At 41.9% G+C, this 15116-nt stretch overlaps 1 protein-coding gene across 2 annotated transcripts in view; it reads left to right on the plus strand.

Moving 5' to 3' along the window:
- Positions 1–15116, plus strand: part of Hth (Meis homeobox homothorax) — a 384416-nt gene that overhangs the window by 27503 nt on the left and 341797 nt on the right. For both annotated transcript variants that reach the window (XM_070300419.1, XM_070300420.1), the window contains exon 4: positions 2849–2899. In XM_070300419.1, the coding sequence (XP_070156520.1) occupies positions 2849–2899 (51 nt within the window). The remainder of the gene's footprint in view (positions 1–2848; positions 2900–15116) is intronic.

Consider the following 15116-nt stretch of genomic DNA (forward strand, 5'->3'; position numbering starts at 1 on the left):
AGTAATTTGTTAAGGTTACGAAAATTGGAAATTCTTCATGGTTATATTATATTTAAAGAAAAAAATTTTTATTATTTTCTTACAACAGAAAATCTATGCAGGATCCAATTTTTGAAATTTGGAGAAAATTTGTGAAAGTCAACGTTTTTATTTTTTCTTGATTCGGGACGTCTGTACAACTCATAAATTGATACTACAACATAGTTGGAATATTATGTGATATGTTTATTACTATTACTACAGTTACAAAAAAAAAAAAAAAAAAAAAAAAAAAAAAATGCATAAAATACCGATTGAAATAATTTATTCAATAAAATTGATTTTTCTTAAGCATTTCTATTGATTCCGATTTGCGTAAAACATTTCATTTTGCAAAAATGAAATAACTAAATATTCGTTGAGATTTATTGGAGTTACGCGCGATTTCTGAGATGTCAAAAAATATGTTAGAAAATAAATGAGAAAAATTGGAAAATTTTTCGTCCACATATGTGTATCGCGATATAGAGATACAGAGATGCGTCCTATAATTTCGGGCTGCATAGAATTCTCCAATTGGGAAGGGAAGGGTTACGAAACGAAGGGTTCGAGGGGGCGGCAGCAATGGCAGAGGCAAGAAAGCCAGCAACAGCAGCAGCCTCTAAAGCAGCTGCTCCGTATATCTCTCGGCAAGATCGGCGCACACTGGGAAAGTCTCGACACACGATACGTATGCGTACGTATTTTCCCTCTCGTGTGGACTCTCGTACGTGCATACGAGATCGTCTCGCGAACAGACACCCCGCCGGAACGAGAGCATTCTCTAAATATTATCGCATAATATTTTTAACGTCTCCGCCGTGCAGAGTTATGCTCGTCCGACAGCCAGCAAATGCAACGTTTCTATACGCATCTATCAATGTTTGTTTTCTCATCGAACATTCTCGAACCGCTCGCGCGGGTCCATTTCCTTCGCCGTTAAGTTTCATGCGATAGTAACATTTTTTCCTTTTATGGAATTTTACATTTTCTCGTCGCTGCTTCAACATGGCAAGAAACCGTTTCTCTTGTATCGCTGTGTAAATAAATTCTTCGTAAGTTAGAAATGTGTCGTGCAATCACTGTTGAGTTAAACGCTGCCTAACTTTGCCAATTTTCTCATTTCCCATTATTCTCCTTCGGACGTGCCGAGTCGTTTTATTCCGCAGACTGCTGCCAAGCTTTTTACGAATGCGTCAGCACGTGTCGGCGTATGAACGACTGCACCGTTTCGGGAAAGACGGTGTGCAAGGAATCATAAGCAGCGATACGCGGAGAGGGAGACAGCTGGGCACAGAGAACAGAACGGGCTGTTTACAATTTGTAATCTTGCCTACCTGCGTGGCGCTTAGCTCGTTGCTCGGGAACCGTCGAAAAAGTGCGTTGACAGGACCGCGCAAGAACTAGTCCTCCCTCCCTTATCCTTCCCTACGAACAGTTGACAGTATTTTTGTTGAACGAGACGCCTTCATTATCTATACGCTCTATAGGAATACAGGAGTGCTCGAAGACTCTCTTCCATTCAGAATTCCACAACTCATGAATACGCGCCTTGCCTGGCAATTCGTGCGCGAGGACAATATTTCATTATCCGATTTTTTTTTCATTCGTACAAGAGCGACTGTATCTCACGTTTCTTCACTCTTTGGATATTCGATATTGTAAGAGAGAAGTTATTTCTCCTTTGAAAGGTTTGTCGTATCTTTCAGACTGTTAATATATTCATCCAATATATAATAAATAATAACGTATAATAATTTCAAAAATTAAAAATACAAATTTCCTAATACATATATTTATTCTGTAATTGATTTATTTTGATATCAGCCAGCATATATTCTTTTTCAGCGGCAAAGATAATTGGCTCCATAGAGAGTTAACGATATCCCGAAATCTAATCTAATCGTTTGATCTGATATCGTAGATACCACACTCTCAGAAAGGATTTCTAATAACGAGACAAAAAATATTCTTGACATATTTAATCGTATCACAACCTTATGCGGTATAAAAATAAAACGATTTTAAAATTAAATCAATAATTCCTTTTCTTCTCTCTCGAATTAAATAAGATTGTCTTACTATCTTGAGACGAGAGTAACATATACAAATCTAAGCTTATATATTCTCGCATTTAGAATAACTTGATGTTAGATCGCTACAAATTTCCATCGTCATCTTTGTGAGAAAATTAACGGGATAGCACCAAGAGCATTTTATTCTAGATTTAAGAATTTTTCATTTAAGATTAAAATATTCCCTTTTCAATAATAAATACGATTGTCGCTACATCGATCCTATTTTACGATAGATCGAAGAGTAATAGCATTAGATCCGGAAATCTTTTCTGTGGGTGTGCACGAGACTGAATCTCGCTACAAACGAGATTTGTCGTGCGGTTTTTTTTTTTTGGCGTCGAAAAGTTTGAACGTTCAATTGGAAAGTAGTTTTGTTTTCATTCTGATTGCGCTGCAAATGTCTGAGAATTTCAACAACGCCTCCTCTCCGGCTCTTCCATTGCTGTCTGCCTTTTCGATTTGCCGCCGAGATTCCATCGCGTACCTCGACACGTTTCCGTTTCTGTACGTACGTAATTGAACAGTGGGGGTCCAATTAAGAAGAAGCACGCGAAGGAAATCGTTTAGAAAAAAAAAAGTGCGAAAAGAGATGGGAAGGAGGAGGTGTAGCGCGGAGGTTTGGCTATACTCATGTGTATCTCTATACATATATGTATATACACGACGATATGATCGTCCGTGTAGTTTTAATATTGCAATTATGTTGGATCCAATTATTAACGCTTTTTTATATGCGTGTCTGTGTGTTACAGATCAGACAAGAGAAGCCGTACTACATTGCGGACCCGGAGGTGGATTCGCTTGTGAGTAATTTCTTTATTTATTTGTCTAATATGTATGTAAGAGCGAGATGTGTTTGTGTCTGTTGCGTCTCTCGATATCGCTTATGCGTGGGTCAATAATTTCGCTTAGTACATTCATAATCGTTCAATTTTCTTCGGAGATAGCGCGTATTACTTACAATTCGCGCGTAAATTTACACGCGAAACGTTCGTTGCGTCGAGATGTGAAGAATTAATTGCGGGGTCAATTAAACCGAGAGAAGGAGCTCGAGACCACGTTATCCGATTTAGCGGCGTGTAAATAGCGACAAGTCTCTCGTGATCGCGTTACGTTTTCCTCGACGGCTCCGGCGCGCGTCTAATCGTCCAATTTCATCGGAGATGATCGCCCGTCGAGATATCCAAATACGGTCGGCCGACTTCAACGACAAAATAACGAACCAGGAAGTAAGATAACAACGCACGAGTCAGCGCCAGCGTGTTCGACACTCTGTTTTTTTTTCTCTCTTTCAGTGAGTGAAATAATTCACGGAATAGAGCGTTATTATTGCGCGCTTCCATCCGTCGTTATTCCCATCGAAACACGGATTTGGAGTTTCATAAGGGCGGATACATTCATTATGAGATATCTAGATGATAAAGCATCGTGTCTCACTGACCACAACAAATATCGCATTCCTCTGTCATCTCCCAAAGCGCGTGATTGAAACTATGCGCAATCGCTCCAAATCTCATTCAAATTTTCATTAACAGATAAATTCGTAATGAGTAATTTCATTATTTATTGCTATGAATAAATATTCGAATATACAGGCTAATTAAATTTGTTGGATAGCATATAGTAGTGTACCGGAAGGTTGATGACGTAATTTGCAGATGCAATTTATGGTCCGCTAATTAAAGATCCGAGTAACAACATATTATATGGTATTGTTCTCTGAGCGGATAGCCGTTTCGCTCGAAGTTTCAGCAGGAAGATCTTTCGTCGAAAAGATGCAGAGGAAGAAATATTTTAGGCGACCCTCCGAACGCGCACTCCGATCGAGATAACGGGGATAGAGTGGGCTTTTTAAATAACTCCGAGTGCGTATTTTTCGTTGGTGAGAACTGAGAATACGTACACGCGGCCTAACCGCGATGGTTAAGGCAATTTAGGATCGAACCGCCATTATGAATTCCTCGAGAAGTTGTTGCCATTTCTGATGTAGTTCTCCTTCGACTAAATTGTGCTCCGCAAGGTTTTTCACGAGAACTGCATGAAATCATTGAAATATACATATATCGTTTCATAAGCTATTTTTAGTGATTATTTTTTTTTCTGGAGACTGTTAGTCATCGTGCGCGCGCAGAAAAATTTGAATATTTAAATATTATTTAAGATTATTTTCCAAAAATTATTTCTCTGCATTGACGTCAGCATAACTAACACGAACAAAAATAATAATATGTTGATGATAATCAAATATTTTCATGTGCTTGAAGAATTTCATTAAATATTATACTTGTTTACAAATATTTATAAATAATGTTATAGATTTACTAAATATATAAAGAAAGAAAAATTTTATGATTCTAACATTTTTGACACAAAAATTATCTGCTTCAATATTTTATTTAAATATTTATTATTTTATTTCAATCAGTACGCGTGGACAGCAGATTTAAATTTGTTTCTTGCTGCAATATATGGTATGTCAACTTTTCGGACTTGTTAGTCCATTTTTTGTTTCACAGGAGTATATTCGATAAATATATGTATATATTTTTATTGTTACGCATAAAGTTATTTTCGTAAAGACGTTTTCTATGGAACGACTTTTATTTAAAAATATACGAATGCTAGTTTTCAAAATTAAGCGTATTGAGTTAAACTGCCAAATTACTGTTGCTCTCTCTCTCTCTCTCTTTTTTTAGAGAAGAGAGAGATAGCGAGAGTAGCGGCGAGGAATGCATTTCGTCGATCCTGTTCTCGCGCTGTTGCCCACAATTTTTCGAAACGTCACGTCCGTTACCTGGCTTGTCACGACCGTAAATATTCGCGCAAGGTGGTAACTTGTGTCTCTCACCACCATTGTCACAACTGTCGACCGATCTTATTTAAAAATAAGAGTATAAGGAAAGAGGGATGTGGAGGAAAATTTGGGATATAAAAACAATATTATTTATGTAATAATGGTGTGTAAATTAAAAACACGTATGATAACATCTAATATTCAAGACGGAGATCGCGTTAATATTATATATTGCCTTCTGGAATTGATAAAAATTTTTTATTTTTATTACTAGCTTTTTCGACCGAAGAATAAATCACGTGAAAATGCGATAAATCTCGTCTGTGCGTAAATCATTTACGTCTTGATTTTTGCGCCATTTAAAGTACCATTGACGTCTCTGTGCCTAGCTCACGGCTATTCCCAACGCGCATCCGTAAAAAAACCGCGTCTAGCAGGTGTTACGAGTAGTAAATCGAGGAAGTTAAATGGACTGGTCGGATAAAAATTTTCGTATCGCTTATACTGGCATTAGCGCTATGGCAGGTCGGCTAGAAGGAATCAGCTCCTCGGGGCCGGTGCTCCTCGTCGTTGCACTCACCGGTGCGGTCACCGTTGCGTAGTCGTTTACCGGTAGTTGTTGGTGGGAAGACCGGCGGAAGGTGGCGCGGCTTCATTACGTCCGTGGCAAATCGCAATCTACGAGCAATGAGCTTCTATCGTAAAGAAGAGGCGCGTAACGTTGGCGCTTTTTGCTTCGTCCGCCTCGTTCGCCCTTACTCTCTTGTTCCGCCGCCTCCCGTCCTTCCGACTTCTCTCTTCTCTTCCTCCTCGGCAGTCTCGAGTTACTTCTTTTCTCTTGCTAATCCTTCGACCGTCTTTCTTCCCTATCTCTTCGAATGGAAGAATAGGCTGTTTCTCTCCTGCAATCCCAGCGGACCCTAATCGAGCTAAGTTTTTTGCCGATAATTTCTTGCAGAACGGAAAAGTTACCGAGTCAGATTGCTTTCCAAGTTGAAGAGATCGCATCCGTCTGTTTTCTTCTTTGGTGTTACGTACGATTGTGCGAGTATGAAGAGGCTCGAAATGCATCAAATCCGCCATTTCCGATCACTGCTTTCGCATGCAAAATTAATACAGACAGAGAAAGTCCGGAGCAGAATAGAATCGATACATCGATCAATTGTCACTAATCGACAAAATAAAGATTTATAAAGACGATTCCAAGTAATGATTAATCAAATGGCAGAAAAGAAATGACGATGGAATTCACAATTTTAAATGGAATGCCGAAAAATAATTACGTTATTTCTAAGTATCAATCTTGTCCGGTATAAAGATGTACAAATCAAAATGTAATAAAGAGAGAACGTGTTTCTCGAAAAAATATTTTTAAAGATGGACACTCGTCTGATTTTCACGACAGTTTTTTAGAGCAGTTTCAGACGCGGCGGATACGCTTCTAAGACGGTTCTGCGCGCATTCCGGTAAATCGCGAAGAGTTTTCCGATGGAGTTAAACGGGCAAATCGCACGAGGAGGCACCACGTGGGCGGACAGAACGGCGTCTCGGCTTCTTGGTGCGCGCATCGTGAACGGAACGAGAAGGGGGAAAAAAGCGAGACGTCGTCTTTCGCGCAGCGGAAGACGGCAAAGCGAGCAACGCGAGGCGACGGGCCGCTAAACTCGCGAGAGGAAGCCGACTTTGCGACGGAGAGGGACGCGGAAGAGTGAGAAACGGATGAGAGGAAGTGGAGGAGGTGGAGAGGATGGTCAACCCTTCTCTCGTATACGCGCTTAAATAATATTCTCATTAGCATAAGCGAGAAATGAGCCAATGAGATGCTAATTGCCGAGTCTTGCGTTTGGAGAATAATTATTATTACGAGGGGGCATTCTACTCTCCGGCCGGACGTGTTGGACTTGCTTTTCGTGATTTACTTGCGGCGCGCGGCATGTTGCACGCCGGAATGCGCGGCGAGGAGCGATATTAAAGAAAGCTCGTTTATTAATTTTTTAAGTATTAATTATGATATGTATAATGTTGTGAGATGTATATGAAATACATTAATTGCGCGTGCCCTAAGATTCTCGTCACAAACGCGCAACTCTTGCGCAACGCGGGAACCCGGGCGTCGCTGTTAGCAAAGATTTCGTTTCGCAATCTCTCGGAAGGTCCGCGGCGGTGTCGAATCTGCTCTGGATAACAGATACGATTCCGATATCGAAGCGAAATGTTTTCTTATCGCGAGATTAATTTCGAGTTCAACTACGTCGATATACTGCGTTGTAGATATCAAATTTTTTTTTTTTTTTTTTTTTTTTCTAAAATTGCCCGCAATGTAAATCATTCGTTGAAGCGCCGCATGCGTTCGGCGGGTACGATAAAATACGCGACATTTTTACATATTGCGTCAAATTTATTTCACATTTATTTGCATCAAATTCTCTCTCTCTCTCTTTTTTTTTATTTTTGGTCATGTTTAGAGAAATTTTTAAATCGCTACACATACATTTTACATGAATTCCATCGTATATTTCAAAACCTGGAACAAAAGCCCGTGATAAAAAAATCGAGCGACTCATTAATCAATAAACTCCGGATCTCGACAGAAATAGTATACAAATAATTCTTTATCGAACTTTATCTTCTTGTGTCGTTGTATAGATTTTACGTGAGATTGTAATTACATCGTACGTTTTCGCATATCGATCAAAGGATTAGGTAAAATTGTACGTAATATCTTGAATGGTATGAAATAGGAGATGGAGTCGCGTGTCATCGCTCCTTCAGCACGCGAGTAGCGCGAGTACCGTGCGCGTGTTACCAATTTGCGATAATATTGCAATTTTATCGCGATTCTCCGTCTCGTCAACGTCGCGATTGTCGACTAAAGAATCACCGGAGCCGTCATCGGCGCGACTTTCTCGCAATTTCTATACGACACGTCTAACGTGAGAGGGTCGACGAGTACGCGTTGATTGAATTATCCCGATGACGATGTTCGTTATTCAACATCCGGCTCGGATCGCAAGCGAGACCTTTCGGCGCGAAGCTATAACGACTCTCGGTGCGGCGCTGAAAGAGGCGATCGTAATCGCGTGATTAAGATTTTACGACCGCGTGTATTATATACGCACATTTTGCATCTCGGAATACTTGCGCGAGTATCGCCTATTCCGTTCCTCCCCTCGCCGGATACCACGATATTTCCCTGAAACGTCTTCTCGCTCCCTTCTACCCAGGCCGATGCACCAGCATGGCGCTGATAAACACACCGTCGGAAGGCATTCGGTTTTTTTTTTCTACTTCTCCCCGGTAAAAGTATGTCGCTCTTATCTTCGTGTAGACCGAGAAGTCGAGAAACAGGCGTGCCTCCCGACTGACGGACAAAAAGAGATATTTATCCGGTCCCCGTGCCGAGGTTCAGGAACGTACTCGCGCGTACTCGCCGGACTTTTTCCGCCCACGCCGTCCAGGACCGTCTCATGCTGGTGGCGATATTATATCCATGACGTTTCTTCTTGCCGTGGTGGTTCGTGAATTAAGGAATAAAGGACCCGGGTGAAGAGGGCGAGGGTCCGAGTGCCCCGCGGAGACTCCTCGAACTCGAAAGGGAAACCACTGCTCGGATTGAGCCGAGGGAGGAAACAGAGAACCGTTGCGAATGTGTAAAATATAATGTAACGGAGGGACCGCTTCGAACACGCGGCCACTCCGGTGGTCCCTTATGCGTGGGCCTCTCGACGAATGATGCGACCAACGCGGCCTCGCGATTTCATTGCAATCCTTCTTGACACAATTATTCTCAAAGCAGAGCGAAACATAATATGTCAAGGTAGATTTTATCTTCTTTCTCTTTGCAAATTATTAATTTTATCCGTACGATATGTATTTTTTTTTTTTACCGCATATGTCTAAATATATTTAAATAACTTATATTAGAAAAATATTTGTAAGTCCAAGTTATAAAACGAAGTTACGAATTTTAGTAGAATATGATTTTATTTATTATGCGCTGTCACACATTTGCAAAATAATTTTGAAATATTTATTATTCTCCAAAAATATATAGCGTATTTTTAAATTTTTTAATTAGATATCGACATATCGACGACGGGTATTATTCATCTTATAATCGCGGGGATTAAAATTCGAAGATATGAAATAAAGCACGTGCTTGATGGTTCGAACGACGAGACGGGCGTCGATTATCGGTCGTCCGGATATATTAAATATTTAAGCAAGCCATGGCGCCGTACGTCATCGTCGGGAACGCGAGATGGGATCGCGTGTCGTCTAATAGATTGGATACGTCGAAGCGTGGCTACGAATTAATTAGACGCGCGCGAGCGAGCGTGCGGAATGACGAGACGAGTCGCGACGCGGAATCCGCGAGTGAAGTTTCTCATAAAAGGCACGAAGCGTCGCGAACGCGTGGCTCTTATCGTCATCGGGTCATCGCGTATCAATATATTCGAACTGATTAAACTCCGGTGTGTTTTTGTAACTGTGCATTGGATATCCGATAAGAGCGGACAAACATACCCGGGGATTCGTGCACGTGCCCGAATATAAGACGACGAAACAACTTTAAACGGGTCTTCGTTATTCGCGCGCGCGTTCTTTCGCTCGCAGGAGGAATTTGTGCGCTCGTTAAAGCTTTACCGATCGTAAAGACCGGAAATGTTTTATTTATACGGGAGGTATTCCATGGTAGAGAAATTGTTTTTATAATTCTCATGGCGGGCGGTAATTAGCGGCGGTGACGTCGACGGTGCGTAACACCGAGCAAAAACGGCACGCATTGTGTGTTCGTCGAATATCGCCGAATGAATTTCTCGAGTGTATTACGGCGAGAATGGCACGGATTACAACGTGTATATATGTTTCGTACGGTGATTATTCGGCAAGAAAATGAGAGAATGTAACGAAGCTCGAGCCCGATCGCGAGCGATAAAATCATTTCGGAGCGAGTCGAGATATGCTTTCAGCGACCGCGAGGATGTCCCACGGTGTGCGCGCGCACCTTCGATGGCGCACGTTTTTACTCACGGGTTTGTTGTCGTCTCTGGACGAAACGACGACGAAACAGACCAAACTAACACCGCGCGCCTTCTTTCGAGCATTAATGTTGCCGAAAATATTCGCAAAAATGCAGGTGCAGTTAAACGAGCGCCTCTTTGCATGTAAGAAATCTTGCAAATCGGTGTGATGCATCGATTTTTTCAAATCTTGCTCGCTTGTAACTTTCATGATGTTGTCAAGTTGAACGTATGACAAGCACGTAATTATGTCAGTTTTTAGATAAAATCAGTTCTTAAATAATTATCGTAATTAGTGCATCAGTATCTTTTATTACGCCCAAAGAAAAAATTCAACGCGGGAAGGCAGATCTTTTTTCTCGGAATTCTGAATATTATACATTTGCCGCGAGATATTTTTCGCTCCAATCACGCGACGCGTCCTTTCTTCGTTTTTCTTCGTTTCCTCCGTTTATCCGGGCGCCCTTAGTGGATCCTCGGCTGGTTTTGTGGTTTCTTCTTTGCCATACGCGCCCTTATACATATATACGTATATATATATATATATATATATCGTGGGCCTTCTTTCTATACGGGACTTTCGGTTGGGTTATATTACGGCTAGGCTTCTCTCTCCCTCTCTCTCTGTCTTTCTCTCTTCCTCTCTTCGGAACCCCGTGACTTTGCGCCGAGTCGCCGGGACTATAAATCTTCGGCTATTAAGACGGTAGTCCGCCGTTTTGATGGCCCGTGCCAGGACGCACTATCATCTCGATACCGCGTTACGTGCACGTGCGGGACGCCCCGAGTTCTTACGCTCTACATATTGGGTGATTGCATAAGTTCGTGCCCGATTTAAATATAAACTTCAATAGATTATATTTTAGAGATAACACTTTTATTAATCAATTATATAGTCTCCATTCTTTTCTACAATGCTTTTCCAACGATCTATAAGCTTGTCGATTCCATTTTTGAAGAAAGAACTTGGTTTTTCTTGAAAAAAGTGTGTAAGGTGGTTTTCGACAGCTTCCTCGGAATTGAGATTCTTGCCATTTAAACTATTCTGCAAAGATCGGAACAGATAAAAATCTGAAGGCGCAATATCTGGAGAATATGGCGGGTGCTGCAGAATTTCCCATTGCGGCTCCGGCAGTTTTCCTGCAGCTTATTCCTTTCGGTCAGGAGAGCGGCACCTACTTTCAAGCTTGGAAATATATCCAAGCTTTTTTAAATGACGAAAAGGTTGAATTATCGATGTTGAGCTTCTCAGCAATATCCTCGGTTGTAATTCTTGGGTTTCTTTCCACTAAGGCATGCACAATGTCATCATCGATGCCAGAAGACCGTCCAGAGCGAGGTTGATCCTCCATGTTGAAATCACCATTTCGAAATCTGCCAAACCACTTTTTGACTGTTCGGAGAGCAGGAGCGCGGTCCAAATAAACGCTTTGAATATTTTTTTGTGCAATCCCAACACTCACGCCTTTCCGAAATTCATATAGCATTACATGCCGCAAATGCACCTTTCGTTCTCCATTTTTAATGATTTCTCTTAAGCACAAATGGACTTATCTGAACAATGTCTGACGCTAAATTGACATAAAGCAACGTCATCTATTCGGTGTAAGCAACAATTACCACACGAAAACAATAGAACTCCGCCATGCAGTAACTTAATGCCATCTATGAAAATCGGGCACGAACTTATGCAATCGTCCAATATATAAACGTTCTCTGAGATCGTCCTGATTGGTTGTCAGCGTTATCGCTATTGATACTTTAAACTTTAAAGACACAACTTTCTCGTTTCCTCTGTTCGATTTGTTCGTTGTAAGTGAAGAAATTCGATCCCGCACAAAAGTGATACTCGTGATTTCGCTTAATTATTTTATTTAATCTGTAAGATCATTATAGGTATATGTGTAATCAGGCTCATAATATGAAATAGGATTAAATTCTGGCAGATAATTTTCTGTAGGAGATCTTGCTCTCTTGATCTTTATACTACAAGCAAAGAACGTTAAGATATCTTCTGTGAATTCGGAAGAGAGACCGCAAGAATATTAATTTATAAATTACATTTTTTTTTTCCCTTCACTTGAAAGATTTCTATGGTAACTTACGAACCCAGAAACTCTTGCATAATTAAGATTTGTTTCGTTACGGGTATTTATTCGATATAATGTTGGCAATACCGATAATCGGAGAGAACAAATGCACGGCTAACTACCGGAATATAAGTAGGAGCGGCGTGTTTGCCGTTGACAAGTATCACATGTGATTTAACAATGTTTAAATATTATCGCTTCGAGTGTCTTCGCGCGCGTTCTAAGCGAGCAGCCAGGTCGTAGATAAACCGTCCCTTGCTTGCACAGCACTCTCGACTACCGCGTATCGCCCCGGTTGTTCACCTTCCTCCTCGTGTACACATCGAATGAGAGAAGAAGGTGTCCCCGCGTGAATCGAAATATGGATTTTCGTAATTCTTGAACGTCACGGCACGCATGCTATGTCTACTTTCTTCTTGAATTTAAATTGCAGATTATCAAATTGTCTGGTGCTGTCTACTCTTGCTCTCTCTCTCTCTCTCTCTCTCTCTTTCATTTCGTTATAAATAAAATTGATATCAGTTCGAGAAAAAAGTTGCGCGCGCGATAGACGTTATCTGGATAAATCTGTCTGGATGCATAAGTCACACGGATTGCCACGGACGTCGAATACAATCGTGTCACGTCGGTCAGATTGAAAATTAATTGCCGCGGGTCGACATCGGGCGACATCGTCGGCGATAATGCTCGTCAACGGGGAAAAAAAAAAAAAAAAATTTTTTTTTTTTCTCCACAAGTTTAACGTCGAGCACAAAGCGATAATGAAGCAATGGAACGTCGCGAGCGACTGATAATCTGACACAGCAATTATAATCGGCGCGAAATTCTCATTTGATGAGTCAGAGAGAGAGGGGGGGGGGGGAGAGAGAGAGAAGTTGATGGAGAAGCGCGAGAAAGAGAGAATCGCTTGGGTAATCTGGGGAAGAGAACGTTCGCCTCGTAAATCACTGGACATCGATAAGAGTCGTCGCGGCGTCCGCGCGACGTCCCTCGTTAATAATTGATACAATTAACGTCCATTCATTAGAGCCGCTCGCATACACAGGCCCAGAATGTGGCACTCTCGCATCCGCGTGACGCAATTTATGTCCGGCCGATCTGCTTTCGTTCGGTATTACAGCGCACGTGTTCGATTTCTCGCCCATCTTTGTATCATCTGCGAACCGATAATTTATATATATATATATTGTAGTATATCTCGACAGCGGTTACCGCCCTCATTTTATTTCGCATCGGATGCCCGGATCCGATTAAAATTGATTCGGACAATTATATCAGCGGCAAATATCGGGATGTTTCACAGCGTGCCGTTTATGCACTCGACTTGAGACTCGCGCGGCGTATTATCCTCGAACACGACAATCTCACGGGAATACGATTTTTATTGACAGTTTTACGGTCGTTAAGGCTGCACGAGATTGCTCGTTCTCCTTCCTTCGGTTTTTCTACCTTCTCCATCGTTTTCGATCATCGTTGTCGCGAATTGTCAGTCTTTTATACACCCTGCAGTTCCGCCGGCGACGTTTCTTCGTGGACGAAGGATGCAGGGCAACAGCATTCGCGCGAATTCGTGTGGGAGGTGTGGGACGGGTTTGTTAATTAATTAGATATTTCGAATCGATAACGATACCCTCTTGTCGACGTGGCCGCGTTTATGCATATGCATCGCGGCTTTATGAATTCTTTCCCGCGTATCCGAACAAGTATCCGATCGTCGCGCACAGTCGACCATTCGCTCTTGCTTCTCTTCTCTTTCTTTCTTGTCTCTCTCTCTCTCTCTCTCTCTTTTTATCCGATGATCTCTTCACCTTTCTCGTGATCTCACTTTCGCTCGTCGAACGTCGTCCCGTTCCTTTTTCCATCGCCGCGCGCGTACGCGGACTAATTAATATGAACTGTACACGGAGCCCATCTGTCCGGTGTAAGATCTACCTTATACGGGTGCCGACCTGGCTGCGAGATATAAACGATCTCGTCAAGGCCGAATCACAATTTCACCGTACAATCTTGTTGAAAGTGTTGAAAACTACCGGTATATTACCGGCGCCAAGATTTATGATCGGCGGCCGAGATCGAATTTAATTCCTTCAAAAATCGTCGCAATCAATTATAAGATGCTAATCGCCTTGCTTTATAACGAACAGAAACGCATTGACCTGCTCGCTATACGCGAATTTATTATTTATTATTTCTTCAACCTTGATACTCATTTTAATCGCAAAATTTACATCTATATTACGGTTATGCGTGCGTAAGTTTCGAATTATAAAAGAGAAGAACGAATTGTTTGATATATGGATGCGCGTGTAATGGATTCGAGCGGCAAAAGTGCAACAGCGATGCGCGCCTGCATTTACATCATTGACAGCATCCAATTAATTTCGTTGATTTAAAGAGTTGCGTAAATTAATCGAGAACTTCGGCAAGAACAAGTATACAAGACTTTTTTTCATTCTTACCTACAAGTGTTGAAATATTTATTATTATTATATAATTCGGACATTATTATATTACTTTGGGAAGGCGATTTTAAAAAGTCTTTCTAGATTAATTTTTTTATCGAGATAAAATTCTTCGATTCGTCGTACTTATTTAGGACTTGTGAACGGCTGGTCTTGGGTATTCGCAAAATATATTCGCCGAGTAGCCGCGCGAGATCTTCGAAGCCCCAGTATCCGCGAGGCGCGAATCTCCGCGCTCATTTACGCTCGTACGTGCGCATCCCGCGTATCTCGCACATACATCACGCATTCGTTGGCGCAGCATGCATCGCGCGTCACGGTGCAGTGGCGCTCGAGTGGAAGCGACCGGAGCGAAGGGGAAGGTAAAGGGAGAGAGAGAGAGAGAGAGAAAAGTGCGCATATATACGATGACGAAGAAAAGGGAAGACTTGAAGCGGGGGCACCCTTCGTCGCCGGGCGTTGCTTCCGACTGTGTCGTCCCTGTCGGCTTATAAATAACACCATCTCCCTGTTTCTTCGTGCGTTTCTCAGTTTTTCTTCTGCCTCCGCTTCTTCCTCCTCCGGCTCGGATCTCCTGCCTCCCGAGCTCGAGATACTCGACCGCCGCTCGCAAGCCTAATTAATAACACGTGATGAGCGATCGTGGCAAA

Source organism: Polyergus mexicanus, unplaced genomic scaffold, assembly GCF_030449975.1.
Source record: "Polyergus mexicanus isolate NDT 795.1 unplaced genomic scaffold, iyPolMexi1.0 SCAF_8, whole genome shotgun sequence".
In the NCBI taxonomy this organism is placed as follows: domain Eukaryota; kingdom Metazoa; phylum Arthropoda; class Insecta; order Hymenoptera; family Formicidae; genus Polyergus; species Polyergus mexicanus.